The 15,849-nt window shown below is 38.2% G+C and overlaps 1 protein-coding gene and 2 long non-coding RNA genes across 3 annotated transcripts; all 3 read left to right on the top strand.

The window, feature by feature from the left end:
• The first annotated feature begins 1,820 nt into the window (after nucleotides 1-1,820).
• Nucleotides 1,821-2,344, top strand: LOC145791121 (uncharacterized). The gene is made up of 3 exons (XR_014330835.1): nucleotides 1,821-2,034; nucleotides 2,117-2,169; nucleotides 2,251-2,344. It is a non-coding gene; the product is annotated as an uncharacterized LOC145791121 (long non-coding RNA).
• Nucleotides 2,345-2,500: 156 nt separating this feature from the next.
• LOC114293157 (histone-lysine N-methyltransferase ATXR3-like) lies at nucleotides 2,501-9,350 on the top strand. Its single transcript, XM_082872478.1, has 11 exons — nucleotides 2,501-2,605; nucleotides 2,920-3,030; nucleotides 3,141-3,241; nucleotides 6,287-6,386; nucleotides 6,509-6,604; nucleotides 7,106-7,273; nucleotides 7,362-7,487; nucleotides 7,656-7,709; nucleotides 8,355-8,602; nucleotides 8,690-8,798; nucleotides 8,920-9,350. Exons 1-11 carry the CDS (start codon nucleotides 2,501-2,503, stop codon nucleotides 9,283-9,285), a joined length of 1,584 nt encoding a protein of 527 aa, XP_082728604.1. The 3' UTR covers nucleotides 9,286-9,350.
• Nucleotides 9,351-12,374: 3,024 nt separating this feature from the next.
• Nucleotides 12,375-13,675, top strand: LOC114309502 (uncharacterized). Its single transcript, XR_014329010.1, has 2 exons — nucleotides 12,375-12,562; nucleotides 13,378-13,675. It is a non-coding gene; the product is annotated as an uncharacterized LOC114309502 (long non-coding RNA).
• The last annotated feature ends 2,174 nt before the right edge of the window (nucleotides 13,676-15,849 follow it).

Genomic DNA, 15,849 nt, shown 5'->3' with positions numbered 1-15,849 from the left:
GGGAATTTTGAATTTTATTTTATTTTTTATTTTTTTTTTCTGAGTTTCATCTCCATCTCAGCTTCCCGCATATATAGGGGAGGGGAGGGGAGGGAAGGCAGCAATTGAAAGGGGAGGGGGAGGGAGCTTCGATAACAGAGGGAGGGGGAGGGAGCTTTGATAACAGAGGGGAGAGGGAGGGAGCTTTCATAACAGAGGGAGGGGGAGGGAGCTTTCATAACGCCACCGCCAATACCTCCTCCAACACCACCACCACCACCACCACCACCTCCTCCTCCAATAGCACCACCACTACCTACACCACCACTGATACCCCCGCCAGTACCTATACCACCACCAACGGCCTCCTCCAACACCACCACTACCACCTATGCCCCCACCAATACCACCACCGCCACCACCAATACCTCCTCCAACACCACCACCACCACCTATACCACTACCAACGCCTCCTCCAACACCACCACCACCACCACCACCAACACCTCCTCCAACACCATCAACACCTCCCACTATTCCACCACCAATACCCCTGCCACCACCTATACCACCACCACCACCAACACCTCCCCCTATTCCACCACCACCACCACCACCACCACCACCACCACCACTACCACTTAGCGAGGGGAGTGGAGTGAGGGGAGGGGAGTGACGTGAGTGACGGGAGGGGTGGGGAGTGACGTGAGTGACGTGAGTGACGGGAGGGGAGTGACGTGAGTGAGGGGAGTGATGGGAGTGATGTGAGGGGAGTGACGGGAGGGGAGGGGAGGGGAGTGAGTGACGGGAGTGACGTGAGGGAGGGGAGTGATGGGAGTGATGATGTGAGGGGAGTGAGTGACGTGAGGGAGGGGAGTGATGGGAGTGATGATGTGAGGGGAGTGACGGGAGGGGACGGGAGGGGAGGGGAGGAGGGGAGGGGAGTGACGTGAGGGAGGGGAGTGATGGGAGTGACGTGAGTGAGGGGAGTGACGGGAGGAGAGGGGAGTGAGTAAGGGGAGTGACGTGAGGGAGGGGAGTGACGGGAGTGACGTGAGTGAGGGGAGTGACGGGAGTGACGTGAGTGAGGGGAGTGACGGGAGGGGAGGGGAGTGAGGGGAGTGACGTGAGTGACGTGAGGGGAGGGGAGGGGAGGGGAGTGAGGGGAGTGACGTGAGTGACGTGAGGGGAGGGGAGGGGAGGGGAGTGACGAGAGTGACGTGAGGGGAGGGGAGTGAGGGAAGGGGAGGGGAGTGACGAGTGTGACGTGAGGGGAGTGACGTGAGTGAGGGGAGTGAGGGGAGTGACGTGAGTGAGCGGAGTGATGGGAGTGACGTGAGGGGAGTGACGGGAGGGTAGTGACGGGAGTGACGTGAGTGATGTGAGTGACGTGAGGGGAGGGGAGTGACGGGAGTGACGTGAGGGGAGTGGGGGGAGTGACGTGAGTGACGAGAGGGGAGTGAGGGGCGGGGAGGGGAGTGACGGGTGTGACGTGAGGGGTGTGACGGGAGTGACGTGAGTGACAGGTGTGACGGGAGTGACGTGTGTGACGTGTGTGACGGGAGTGACGTGTGTGACGGGTGTGACGGGAGTGACGTGTGTGACGGGTGTGACGGGAGTGACGTGTGTGACGTGTGTGACGGGTGTGACGGGAGTGACGTGAGGGGAGGGGTGGGGCGGGGGGTGGGGCGGGGGGGTGGTTGGGTTGGGGGGGTGGGGCGGGGGGGGGGGGTTGGGTTGGGGGGGGGCGGGGGTGTTTGTGAGGATACAATTAGCAAGGGCAATCTATGGTGATTCAGATGTTTATTTCCTTGATGATCTTGTACTGTTGATGCACATACCGGGGCACACTTATTCAAAGGCAAGCAACACCTCTTCATAATAATTGTTTTTAAATTATGTGTGATTTTATATTTTTTGCTTATACATTTAGATCAATTTATTAAGAACTTGAAACTTAATTTGCAGACTTGTCTACTGCATCTCTTGTCTGAGAAGACAGTTCTTTTTATAACACATCAGTTGGAATTCTTAGACGCTGCAGATCTTGTCCTGGTAAGTTACTAAGTTTTCGCAACAATTGTGGCCTGCTTCTCTTTTGTTTTTTCTTTTTCTAATCTCTTTTCTTTGCGGATAGGTAATGAAAGATGGTAGGATTGCTCAGTCAGGAAAATATGAAGACTTTGGGAGGTAAGAATAAAATAAGTTGTTTTTCCTGAAGATTAAGAATTAAGAAGCACACGACGCTTAACTTTCGCTTGAACAATTTAGCATGCTAGGTTTGTCTTGTGAACCGACAGATGATATCCTGCGACTCAAATCAAGTTAGTTCAAGGTGGCATTCACCATGGTACCTCATTCTTTGACATGGTGAGCAGTCAGAGTGCAGTTTTTTTTTTTTTTGGATATGCTATGGAGAAATATTATTGAACAGAGTAAGACAAGAAACACAAGAAAAAGGGAGGACAATGAATCCACCAAAAAGAAATGTGGAGAGCAAATTACAAATAACAAATAACAAATGGCTCTCCAATCTCTAGAAATAAAACACAAAGGTATCCTTTTGAAAGGAGATGACACCAAGGCCCAAAACAAAGATAAATGGCACTGGGAGTGCAGTCCACATGTAGTTTTGGGAATATGATACATTTTCTTAGTTTCAAAACTAGTTTTTTCAGAATATTTTCCATGTATTTTCTTATGCTTTATCCTATTACCCTAGAGAAGAGATTTGTATAACTTTGATGGAGCCATTTTCATTCTTTTATTATTATTTTTGTAGAACAAATATGAATTGAAATGCATTCACATATCTTCTAACTGGAGCTGGTTGCTTTGTACTAGAGTTCCTTAAAAAGTTTTATGATGCTGAAACTTTTGTTAAGGTGTTTTTCTCTTCTTTTTTTTTTTTTATATTTATTTTCCTTTTTATGGTTATAGGTTTATCCTGGTTGGAAATGGTTTGAGAAGCAAGATGGGATTCGTTCTTTGCAAAAAAGTTCTAAAGATCCAGCGCCAGAGTTCTACAACATTTATCTTGAGCGGCCAAAGGTGCACTTTATGCTTTACTTGAACAAATTTTGTGCTTGAGTTGTTACGACCTTGTGTTTCTTCTTGATTGTTTGAACTTGTTCATTTGATCGTGTGCTCTTATTTGCCAGGGTGATGCTGATGGGTATGATTTAGTTGTTGTTGATGCGATGCACAAAGCAAACTACGCAAGTCGAATTTGTCATTCATGTCGCCCTAATTGTGAAGCAAAGTAAGTGATATATACTTGTATTCATGTCCCCTCTCTGTGAAATGCATGGCTGTATGATTGCTTATCCACGAATTTTTGATGGTGTTTTTTGTTGCACACATTATTAGAAAGTGTATCTCCAAAGAGGAAAAATACAAAATTTTAGAAGTAACTATTCAACGTATCAATAGTGAGCACGTATATATTGTTGCTTAAAATGAACTTGAAGTTTTGTCTCCAATTACACCCATTAAAAGCCGGTCTAAACCTGTCCAAATTCATAAATGGGTTGCATTTTACAAACCCAATTAAAATTGGGCTTAAATGGGTTGGACGTGGTATCCGTTTAAACCATTTAAACGGATACCACTTCCTCCACCACACCAACACTATCATCTCCATTACAACTCCACCACCACTGTCGCTGTCACTCCACCAGCACCAGCACCAGCACCACCATCAACACCACCATTGCTGCTGCCACTGCTACTCCACCTCCACCAGCAGCAGCAGCACCACATAGTCTGAGAATAGCTTGAGAACCTGAAGACAAACCCAGTAAATCCTATAATGAAGCAGAGGATCGAGAAAGAAGTAGAGGGAGAGCAACCTTAAGCAATGTAGAACACCCAATCTATTAGCTCGGAGAATAACATCCTCTATGTTCTTGTTGATTTAATCTAGAGCCTGTGTTTCCATTTTTTCATTGTTCCTTTTTGCTGTAATATTCTCAAAAAGTAAAAATAGCAAGAAGTTTGCAAAGATTAATTATTTTTATATTATTATTATTATTTATATGAAAATCTTTTTAAAAAAATCAAAATTAGTTGTTTTTTTTTTCAATTTTTTTTATTATTTAAAATTCACTGAATAAATTTGTTGTAATTTTTGAAATAAAAATTAATGAAGTAAATGTGTTGTTCATGTTCATTTGTTCAGTCCAAAGCAACCCGTTTAAGCCCGTTTATTATATGGGCGGATTTGGGCTGAGTTGTTTTAAATGCATAACCTATTTTGACCGGCCTAAACCTGCCTGTTTGCCTCCCCTAATATGTAATCGGTTGTACACTACTTGAAAACGACTCTTTTGCTTGGAAACAAAATGTTCTTGGAAATTCTTGCTCCCATTGGACCATTTGTGTGTTGAATAGCATTAAAACATCATCTTTGAGTTCGTGTTGTGGGTGGCTAAGAAGCACGGACACTTCTAAAAATGTGGCGTGTTCGTGTGGGACACTTCTTGGCGTGTCTGACACTCATCCAAATGTGTCTTAGTTTTTTTTTAAAAAAATTTAGTCCCATACACTCTTGGGACACTTGGAGGACACACGTTTCCATTATTTAAACACACGTGTTCATTGATTAGACACATGAAACTAATTATAAGTTTAAACAAAATAACTTAGAATATGATGATAAAAAGAAAAACAATGTCAATTTATAGAAATTAGTGTTATATTATATTTGTTTATTTTCTTGGAATGATATTTTCATATATATATGACATATAACAAATATATAAAATTTTATATTTTGTGCGCACATGCCCGTGTTCTGCATTTTTTGAAAATTTCCGTGTCCGTGATTCTTAGTGGGTGTATGCTTTTGTTGGTATTCGGAAAATTTATACAGGTAACCCCTAGGAGAGATAAAAACTAAAAATTGGTTAGCAAATTGAATCTCTTGAATTTTTCATTTTTGCATCTTGGAATTTTGTTGATTTTTGTGATTGTTTGAAGCTATGAATTATAGCTATTATTGTCAAATCACGAATGGAATTGTGAATCTTATTGCTAAAATAGTTAATCGGGAATAGTAAGATTCATTTCATTTAATATGATTATATGATATATATAATTTTATATATTTATATACATATTTAGTAGAGAGTTTTCATTGAATAGTACATAACATACTTATAGAAATAATCCAAAATTTGTATTATATAAATTACTCAACATCATCCATTGCCTTTCGAAGAGAAATGGGATATGTTGTTTGAAGCCAATTGTGTACATAAATCAAATGGATCAACTATGCGTCCTGTACTAAAGGCCAACTTAGAAGCAATGAAGTCAATTCTGTGCACAAATCAGAATCTCTAGCATCATGGGAGATATGAATTACGGAATGGATCAAGTATTTTTCTTCCCAAACAAAAGGCTGAGAAACAACTGTATAGATGGGTATTGTCAAGTCATCATGTGCTACTTGGGACCACACTCTTTACTTCGAAGAATTGACCTTCCATGATCCCAATATATCAAAATTCTCTTCATTAGAAGCTTCACACAAGTTGGCCAAGTATTTATCTTCTTCAGACTTACACATGCTAGTATATTTCTCCTCCAAAAAATATCTAAATTGAGAAGCAATTAGAAGACGTAGATTATCACAATCATCATCCACCTTCGTCCCAGAAGCTTCACTCAAATTAGACATTTGGACACTTATTGAATCATCCGCCTGTCATCTCACTCACCACTTTTTCAACTAATTGTAAGAAACAAAATTTCAAACATTTAAATTTCTTTAGGGGATCAAGAACCATAACAACATAAACAAGTAGATTGATTTTCTCCCCATTCCTCCAATACTTGTCAAATTTTGCTTTCATATTTTGTGCTATTGTAGACAGAAGCTTGTTGCCCTTTTTGGTTAATTGCTCTATCTTGGTTTGAGTGACAAACATCTTATCAAAGAAGTAATTAGAAGTAACAAAAAGTGACCCCGAAAACCATTTAGTTGTATTGCATAATTGTTTCGAGAACTTGCAAAAAAAAAAAAAAAATCCTGCAATTATTCGAATCTCATTGTTGGGGCTCTCCTTGACTTCTTCCTCCCACTTTTCCCATCCTCATCTCCATCCCCACCGTCACCCCTAGTCTGTTTGATGGATTTATGTTTGTTTGTTTGTTTGTTTGCTTCTTCTTCTTCTTCTTTTTTTTATTTTTTTATTTTTTTAACAAGTTTGCTCTATATCAGTTGATAAAATTTTCCCTTCATGATTGACTAGTTGTGGTTGTCTGAATGTTGCATACTCATTCCTCCTTTCTGTGAAAGCAGAGTTACTGCTGTTGATGGTCAGTACCAGATTGGAATCTATGCAGTACGCCCAATTGAATATGGTGTAGAGATCACATTTGATTATAATTCTGTTACGGAGGTGTGTGTTTTGAGCTTGTTAAGCTTTTATTTCTATTTCTATTCTGGGTGATAATTTATGTGATTGTTAATAGAAACTGTTATAATATTGCTGGCAATGTATGTCTGCTTATTATGCTGCAGAGTAAAGAAGAATATGAAGCATCAGTTTGTTTATGTGGGAGCCAAGTTTTCCGTGGGAGCTACTTGAATCTGACGGGTGAAGGAGCCTTTCAGAAGGTACAGGCTTGAATATGTTTTTCTTAACTGTAATTTCCAAATCTGAATATCACATCAAGTTTTGTCAACTGGACAAAACAAAAGCAAAAGGAAAGGAAAAGAAAGTTTTAGTTGGTCCCGTGGAGTTTGGGGTTCAACCGGCCTTGTACAAGGGGCTTGCTTCATTAGCATTCTGGCTGTTGTAAGATCATTCCATTTTTGGAGGATTCGCTCCTTGTTCCTGCGGCTGATGAGCTTCAAGCTCTGCCCCCCTTACTCAACTCTTAATCTATAATGAATTCCTTTCCCCTTTCCGAAATAACACGGCAAGCTTCAGAACCTGTGGTGTTGCACAATCCTATCTTTCCTTAAAGTAAGCTCAGAGTGGGAGCAGTTTCTACAGCAAACCATCCATGTTTATTTACTTTTAGTATTTTCATGTGGTGGTAAATGTGGTTATTCCTTTCTTATCGAAATTAAGTCAGTTATATTTTCATTTAACTTTATTCTAATATTCACTAGGTTCTGAAGGATTGGCATGGAATACTGGATCGACATCACTTGTTGCTAGGGGCTTGTGAATTAAATTTTGTATCTGAAGAAGATTATATTGACTCGGGTAGGGCTGGTTTGGGAAGTTGTTTACTTGGGGGATTGCCGGGTTGGCTGATTGCTTACTCAGCTCGTCTGGTATATATCTATGCTATATCTAGCTTGCATTTATGGGTTTAGGCTTTTAAAAGATTCTGTTCATCTGAAACATTCATCTTATGTGAAGGTGAGATTTATCAATTTTGAACGAACTAAGCTTCCTGAGGAGATTTTGAGGCATAATTTGGAAGAAAAGAGGAAATACTTTGCAGATATCTCCATTGAGGTTGAAAAAAGTGATGCTGAGGTCCAGGTGAATATTACTGACAGCACCCCCTCCCTTCCAACAACACACATACACACTAAGTTCTCCCTTCGTCTTTGTTTTCCATGTGAACTTAGGATTAGAGTAATATATTGAGAGGTATTCTTGCTGTTAACTATTGTTGATATTTATCCCTTTTGTTTTTGTATGAGACAGGCAGAGGGAGTCTACAACCAAAGGCTTCAGAATTTGGCTCTTACTCTTGACAAGGTATGTTGTTTTTAAATACATTTATGTTTCATAAGAATGGGAGCATGTTTGTTATTGAGTTTCAGACACTGAATGTGACTACTTAAAAACATCATATCTGAATGAATGATATATGAACTATCAAAGATGGTGCCTGTGTAAATGAACCATAATTTCAACACAAGGAGTTGGGTCCTTCCAGTCCAGACGGTGAATTAGTTGAAAATTAATTATGCATTTTACTTCTGTTTATTATTAGTTGGGACCGAGTGATCTTGAGACAAATTTTCATTCATGTCTCCATGAGATGTGAGCGCTGTTTGCGAAGGAGGATTTTTGTTTTTTTTCACTAAAAGACAAATTGGTTACAAAACCAAAAAAAACAAATCCAAACAAAATATCACATCAAACCCCATAATCATTTCACTTTTTCTCTCACGGACATCACATCCAACCCCCAAAAAAACCCAAACAATCTTCCCAATCACACAGTTTTTTTTCTCCAATAATATCCTACAACTAAAAAAACTTACAAAAAAACCCACTTCCCAAACACCCACATAGTAGGCTGATCGACGTCTCGGTGCTTGGATTAGAGGTTTTCAGTATAAGAGATGAAATGCAGTCGTGATTTTATATTTTTTACATTTTGAATGCCTTTTACAGGTGAGGTATGTCATGAGATGTGTTTTTGGTGACCCAAAGAAGGCTCCGCCACCTCTGGAGAGGTTGAGTCCTGAAGCAGCAGTGTCCTTTCTCTGGAAAGCGGAGGGATCACTTGTAGACGAACTTATTCAGTGCATGGCACCTCATATGGATGATAGCATGCTAAATGACCTTAAGTCCAAGATTCGTGCTCATGATCCATCTGGTTCTGATGACATCCAGAAGGAGCTTCGGAGATCTTTAATATGGTGAGTTTCGTGCACTCTTAATTCATGTGAGTATATTTACTTGGTGGAACAAGCAAATCTCATGGACCTTGTTCATTCTTGTTTCAGGCTGAGGGATGAAGTACGAAATCTTCCATGTACATATAAGTGTAGGCATGATGCTGCTGCTGATCTGATTCACATATATGCTCATACAAAGTGCTTCTTTAGAGTAAAGGTGGGCCTTATCATAATACTTTTTTTCTTCTTCTTCTTTTTTGGTTTGGAAATTCGAGTAACTTAAAGTTGTAATTGTTTGGCCCTTCTTGGCTTAAATCAGATTTTACTTTTGCCTGCAGGAATACACGGCTGTAACTTCCCCACCTGTTTCCATTAGTCCTCTAGACCTGGGCCCCAAGTACACTGATAAATTGGGGTCAGGTTTCCAGGAGTATCGCAAGAATTACGGTGAAAATTATTGTTTAGGGCAGCTGATTTATTGGCATAACCAGACTAGTGCTGCTGAGCCAGATTCTAGCCTAGCCAGAGCGATTAGGGGTTGTCTGTCGTTACCTGACATTGGTTCCTTCTCTGCCAAGGTCCAGAAGCCATCTCGACATCGTGTTTATGGCCCAAGGACTGTAAAATTCATGTTGGCAAGGATGATAAGCTTTATTTTTGTTTGCTTTGTCATTATTTGTTTATGTTTCTGGAATACAAGTTGACTTAATCAATTTGTGATATTTTGTAGTAGTAGATCCCTAACATCTTCTTTAGTAGTAGATCCCTAACACCGAGCTTTATCATGTTGGTAATTTTTCTTTTAAAATTCCACTTTAGTGTTGCTTATGATTAGCTTCCTTGTAATATAAATACTGTAACTGGCATTAACCGGTCTAATTATACCCCGGGCAGTCAAATTTGTTCCATAAATTGTAATAAAACGTATTAGCGTTAACCTCGAGAACTCTACAGGAATACTAAATTGACGACCTGATTGTATTGCAAATTACTAATGAATTTAAATGTGCCAAAGGCATAAATGAATGTGAGAAAAAAAAAAAATTCTGCTAGTTATGGTGGATGGTTGTTGAATATTTTTATTAATTTAAAACAAGGAGAGCTTTAAGTTGGTTGTGGCATTATGCAACCATGGCAAAGCCAACCCAGGATGGTCGTGATGGCATCTGGATGGATGGAGTTGGTTTAGGGTTCATTTTGTACAATGGGCCAAAAGATGGATCAAGTAGTTTGAGGCACCCTTAAGATTGGAGGATCAAATTGCACCAGTGGGGTCATTTTGTAGTTGTTATTGCCTTACTTCATGTATGTTTTGATTATCCAGCAGCTCGTGTCCTTGAGACAAACTAGTTTCTTAACTGGTCCATTTCTGTTGTTTCACCAGGAAAAGCAGCCCCAGAGACCATGGCCCAAGGACCGGATATGGTCCTTCAAGAATTCGCCTAAAATATTTGGCAGTCCAATGCTAGGTGCTGTTTTGCATAATTCTCCACTAGAGAGGGATTTGGGACATTGGTTGAAGGACAGACCGGCCATTTTTCAGGCCATGTGGGATAGATGAACTTTAACAGGTTAGCAGATTAGCAAAGCATTGCGGAAGCAGCAATGGGTGTTTATCAATCCCGTTATTCAGAATGATTCTTCCATTTTAGTTATAGTTCCCCTTTTGTGTGGGAGTGTAGGTAATCATTCACAGAATCAAAAACATTCCTTGTGTTGCTCTGTCTTCATTCTTGTGTATAGTTTCAATAGGTTCTCAATATATTTGTTTTTTAATTTTAATTTTTAATTTTTTTATTTTATTTTATTTTATTTTTTTTGTAATTTGAAATTCATTATTGGTAGTAGTGCAGTTTTTTTTTTTCTTTTCCCCTAATTTAAGGGAAAAAGGTAAAAGGAAGAAAATATTTCAAGATAGCGTACCATCTTTTCATTATTCTTGTCGTTTCACGGCGTTCAAACTTTCTTTTCCGGCTATTGGAATGTCAGAACTTCTTTCTCGTCACGATTGTAACTTTTTGGGAGAGGCATGTGGTCCGTTGAGCTACATTGTGTAGATTAGGGCCTGTGTGAAGTTTTGGGTTGAAACTAAACTTCGACATAGACTGCATCAGCTCTTACTGTGCCAGAAGATATTTGAATTATCACTGCGATTTCTTCCTCGAGCACTTGCGTAGTCTGTATTTTCTTAATGTTTGTTTCACGATTGCTGCATGGTTTGTGATTGAAGGTTGCGAGTTTTGGTGTGGGCATTGGCCTGTTTGGCGCTGGAATGATTGGTCTCTGGCTAGCTTTTGCAAGAGGCTATATAGCGTTTTCTTAATAATACAGTGCACTAGTGCATTGTGGAGAGGGATTTTTTTTTTCCTTAGAAAAATAAGCAGTTTAAAGTAATTGTGGGACTTTTTTTTTCTTTCTTTTTTTCTTTTCTGTTTTTCCACAAATTAATGGATGCCAAATTGGAGTTTATAACTATTAAAAAAAGACTCAATGCATGATGATTCTGTTAAAATGGGGTTTTGTAAGTGTCGGGTGCATGCCAGCTTTATGTGTGTTTTTTGCAAGGTTGTTTATACTTTTTTTTTTTCAGTTTTTGTAGTTATTATGAGAGCCTTATACACTGGGCTGTCCTCTGCACTCTTTTTGACATAAATTGATGGGTGTAAAATTGGATATTTAGGAGAACTTTTTATGAAGATGCATGGAGATGCCTGAAACTTCGCCACTCATTTTGTGTTTTGGTGTTTTTGTTATTTTATGAAATAATATTGGATGTGAAGAAAAGTTGAAAATTGTACGAAGATAAGAGGTTGCATTGCAAGTGTGAGAAATTTGTGTGAAAATTGGTAGATCACTGGTGGTGAATGCTTGTATGTGTCATTAGAGTGGAAGCGGGGTCACTGCTGTGCCTAAAATGGCATAATTTTATCTTTTTTTTTATTATTTTTATTTTAGAGTTTAGAGTTTAAGGTTTAGCGTTTAATTCTTAAAATTTACTCTTTTTTTTTTAATTTTAGGATTTAGGGATAAAATTTATTTTTTTAATTTTATTTTAGGGCTCAAGATTTAATTCTTAAAATTTATTTTTTTTTATTTTAAGGTTTAGAGTTTAAGTCTTAAAATTTATTATTTTTTATTTTAAGGTTTAGGTTTAATTCTTAAAATTTATTATTTTTATTTTACAATTTAAGGTTTAGGTTTAATTTTTAAAACTTATTTATATTGTAAGACACGATCAAAGGCTTGTTGATATGCCAGGTATGGAAAGTGCGAAAATCCACCCCTCTAAACGCGTGCGGGCACACATTCTTTTCCTGTTACTAAGTTGTCCATTAAGAAGCATGAACACTTTAGCAGAGGATTTGACACTCGTGTCCAGCACCAACACTTTTTGGACACTCCTAAAAATGTGTCTTAATTAAAAAATTAAATTCATAATATCGAACACTTTACCGACACTTCTTGAACCTTTTCTAAACACGTCCTATGTGATGAATCCCTTTATAATAACAAAGTTTTTGCATTCTTTAGACCACAATTTGTGTACTCTAAATATGTTTTGAAATATTTATAAGATAAATATATCATGTATACTACAATTTTCTATTGTAGTTTTGCATTCTTCAGAGAGTAATTGTTACGTGATTGACATTTTAATCTTTAATTTAAGAAATATTGAGCCTTTCAATGTAATTTGTATTATATTACATATTTTTCATTATCTTTGAATTGGTGGTGCAGTTGCGGAAGATGGAGAAAATTGGAGCATGGGAAAAAGGCTGCTTGTGTGTTTTGCTCGAGTGCTACTACAGAGGAGGAAAATATTGGTCTTGGATGAGGCCACGACATTAGTAGACACAGCAACAGACAATGTAATTCAATGGAGAATCAGAGAAGAAACAAGCCGGTGCACGGTCATAACAGTGGCCCATAGGATACCCACCATCATCGACAATGACCTTGTTCTGGTTCTCGATGAAGGTAAGACTTATAAATTTATGAAAACATATTTTCAACTGTGCAAAGAAAAACCAACTATAATGAAACATGATTGACATTTCAAGATAAATTTGGTAATACTAAAGCCAAACTAAGACTTGTATCATAATCAGGTAAGATCGGCTACTAGAATCATTTTCACTATCATGCTTTGCCAAGGTTATATACTCTATTAAATACTTAGATGGGGTTTGGCAATTACTTTTCTATTATTTTTTTTTTCATTTTTTTCATTTTTTGGGCTTTTGAATACTTTTCCCTATTGTGTTGTGGAGCCCTTTTTAGAGACACGGTGGAATTTCTGAAAGTATTGAAGGTAAAATCATCTTTTCACAAAATTGCTAAAAACAAATTGCTTTTTTATGAAAACCCATCCCAAGCTTCTTCTTTTTTTTTTTTTTTTGGTAATAGAAAAACCTACTTATTTAGTTCTTCCAAAGCAAAGCCTAAAAAAAGTTAATGTGTTTGCTTAAAAGTTACTTTTTAAAATCTTTTCAAACTTGTTTTTTAGTGAGAAATTATTATATTACCCTTACAATGCTGTGGAGTCCTTGTAGGGATATGGTGAAAGTTCTAAAAGTATTGAGAGTAAAAATTGTCTTTTTACAACTATGCATTTAAAAAATACTTTTTATTGTTATTATTAATGGAGAAGCCATCCCAAACAAGCTTATTTGCTTTTGGCTTTCTTAGCAAAAAAAGCTACTTATTTAAGTTCTTCCCAAACAGGCTTTAAACTTGGTAGTACTAACACAGAAAATATCAAATTGCTTACATTAGGATCTTGATTAATGTAGGCAAGGTTGTTGAGTATGATTCGCCAACTGAGTTGCTCAAAAACAATTCTTCTGCTTTCTCAAAGCTAGTAATGGAATTCAAGAGGAGGTCTTCTAGCGGTAACAACCATTGGGGTCTGCCTTGAGAACCGTGGCAGAGACTACCCATGAAGCTCAATCAAGTTTCACTATGTAAAAGTCAGACACAAAAAAGGGGTTCCAACCAGTTCAAAGTAAATAATATACCAAGATGATTGTTAATTGTAAAAATATTACACTATATTATTTTACTGAGAGATTCTTTATGAATTTTCTATAACAATTTTTTCACTTTTAAAATTATGCATTCGCTTAATATATCAAAAATGAGACAGTAAAAATTGACAACCCAAAATTATTAATAAAACCGAAATTGTAAGGCTAATTTCAAATTTCATGTAAAAAAAATCAATGGATCAAAAACATTTTTTTATTCTTTTGTTATTTTTACTTTGGATCAATATGCTAATCTCATTGATTTTGTAATACAATTGATTTGGGAAAAGTCATTTTTTAAAGCCAAATTAATGTTCCTAAATTTTATTGCTTTAAATAGAGCCTTCAATAGCTTGTTATTAGAGCTGCTTAATATAACAATTTTGGTGCAAAAGTGATTCTTCAATAATTTGCCATTGGAGCTGTTAAATTTGGCAAATACCAAATGTGTCAATTCATCCAAAACGAACTGTTTCCTTCCTTTTTTTTTTCTTTCTTCCCTTCCTTTTTCATCCTTCCCAGCAAACCAACCGCGGTTGACAAGCTCTCTGTTTCTGCATAACTCAGCAAAATTTCATCCACCGGTCGACCACCTGGTTTTTCGGTTGATCGACCAGCCAAGACAGTTGTCCAACCTCGGCTTCAGTTGGGATTTGTCAAAATGGCTTTGTATCATTGGAGCACTATTGCTATAATTTGACAATTTGCTATTATAGTATGTCTTTGGAGATGCGATAATAACATTTACCATTAGAGATGCTCTTAGATTTAGTATTTATGTAAAATTGTGAAAAATACAAATTTTTGCACCTTTTTTTTTTCTTTTTATTTATTTATTTATTTTTTGTACTCAGACTTAGGATGGCCAATTATTTTGAGCTTCAAATTGTATGAAATTGTATGCATTTGCCAAAGTTCATCTCAAATTTAATACGGATTTTTAGATTTTTCTCCAATTATACACAAAATTTGAAAATATGTTATTGAAATTTTAAAAACATTCCATCTGTGTTTGAGTTGCTCGGATTAGATCTGCCTAAATTTAACTCCTACATGTATAGAATGATTTGCTGATGATTGTTGATATTTTTGCTAGACCATTTTCTCCCTCAGATCTGCGCTTTATGCGCGTTTTCCAACGCCCCACGCCAAGTTGTTTCGCGAAAACTTTCAGTTCTCTTCACTTTGAACCGATTAAATTTTGATTTCGGACCTTCTTTTCTCATTTTCACCACTTGAGGTAAGTTTGTCTCAATATTTGGAAGATTTTCTCGGGAGTTGACTTTTGTTGACTTTTTCATTTCCCGAGAGTTGACTTTTGTTGACTTTTTCCAATTTTGGCTCATTTCGCTCATTTTTGCTCTTTCTTGCAGATTCCCTGAGATGGCGGGTCAATTTCCCCATGGCGGAGGTTCTCCAAATGCCGGAGGTGATCCAGATATCATGTCTCTGCCGCCGAGGATTTGGCCATTCATTCCCGAGAGGTATGACCCTCCGGCACACGTCCTTCCTCAGGCGATTTTCGACCACTTTACCGACTTCGATCCTTGAGCTCCTGTGGACCTGCTACTGCGGGAGTCGGAGCCCCATCTCTCTCATCAGGCACGAGAGGTACGTACTTCACTTTTTACATTTCCTGCCTTAATTCTGCATTTTCCATGCATTTCATGCTATGTATGCTTATTGCTCGTTCTGAACACATTTGCATGCCATGCTTCTGCCCATTTTAGCACACAACTTGTTCTGCATGCTTAGTCTATAACACAATACTCCGTCTTGAACACACAGCTCAATCACTTGAATCACTGAAATCTGAACACACAGCCCAAATTTAATTGTGAACACGCAGCCCACATTTGTTGAAAGTTGAACACGCAGCCCAAGCTTTAAATTTCTGAAATCTGAACACACAGCCTAAATTTGATTGTAAACACGCAACCCACATTTAATTGAAGGTTGAACACGCAGCCCAAGCTTTAAATTTCTGAAATTTGAACACACAGCCCAAATTTGATTGTGAACACGCAGCCCACATTTGTTGAAGGTTGAACACGCAGCCCAAACTTTAAATTTCTGAAATCTGAACACACAGCTCAAATTTGATTGTGAACACGCAGCCCACATTTGATTGAAGGTTGAACACGCAGCCCAAACTTTAACTTTCTGAAATCTGAACACACAGTCCAAATTTAATGGTGAACACGCAGCCCACATTTAATTGAAAGTTGAACACGCAGC

This window comes from Camellia sinensis, chromosome 5 (assembly GCF_055761805.1).
Source record: "Camellia sinensis isolate YWXY chromosome 5, ASM5576180v1, whole genome shotgun sequence".
NCBI classification, from domain to species: Eukaryota; Viridiplantae; Streptophyta; class Magnoliopsida; order Ericales; family Theaceae; genus Camellia; species Camellia sinensis.
The sequence above is the reverse complement of the archived record's forward strand: the minus strand, read 5'-3'. Positions and strand labels throughout refer to the sequence as shown.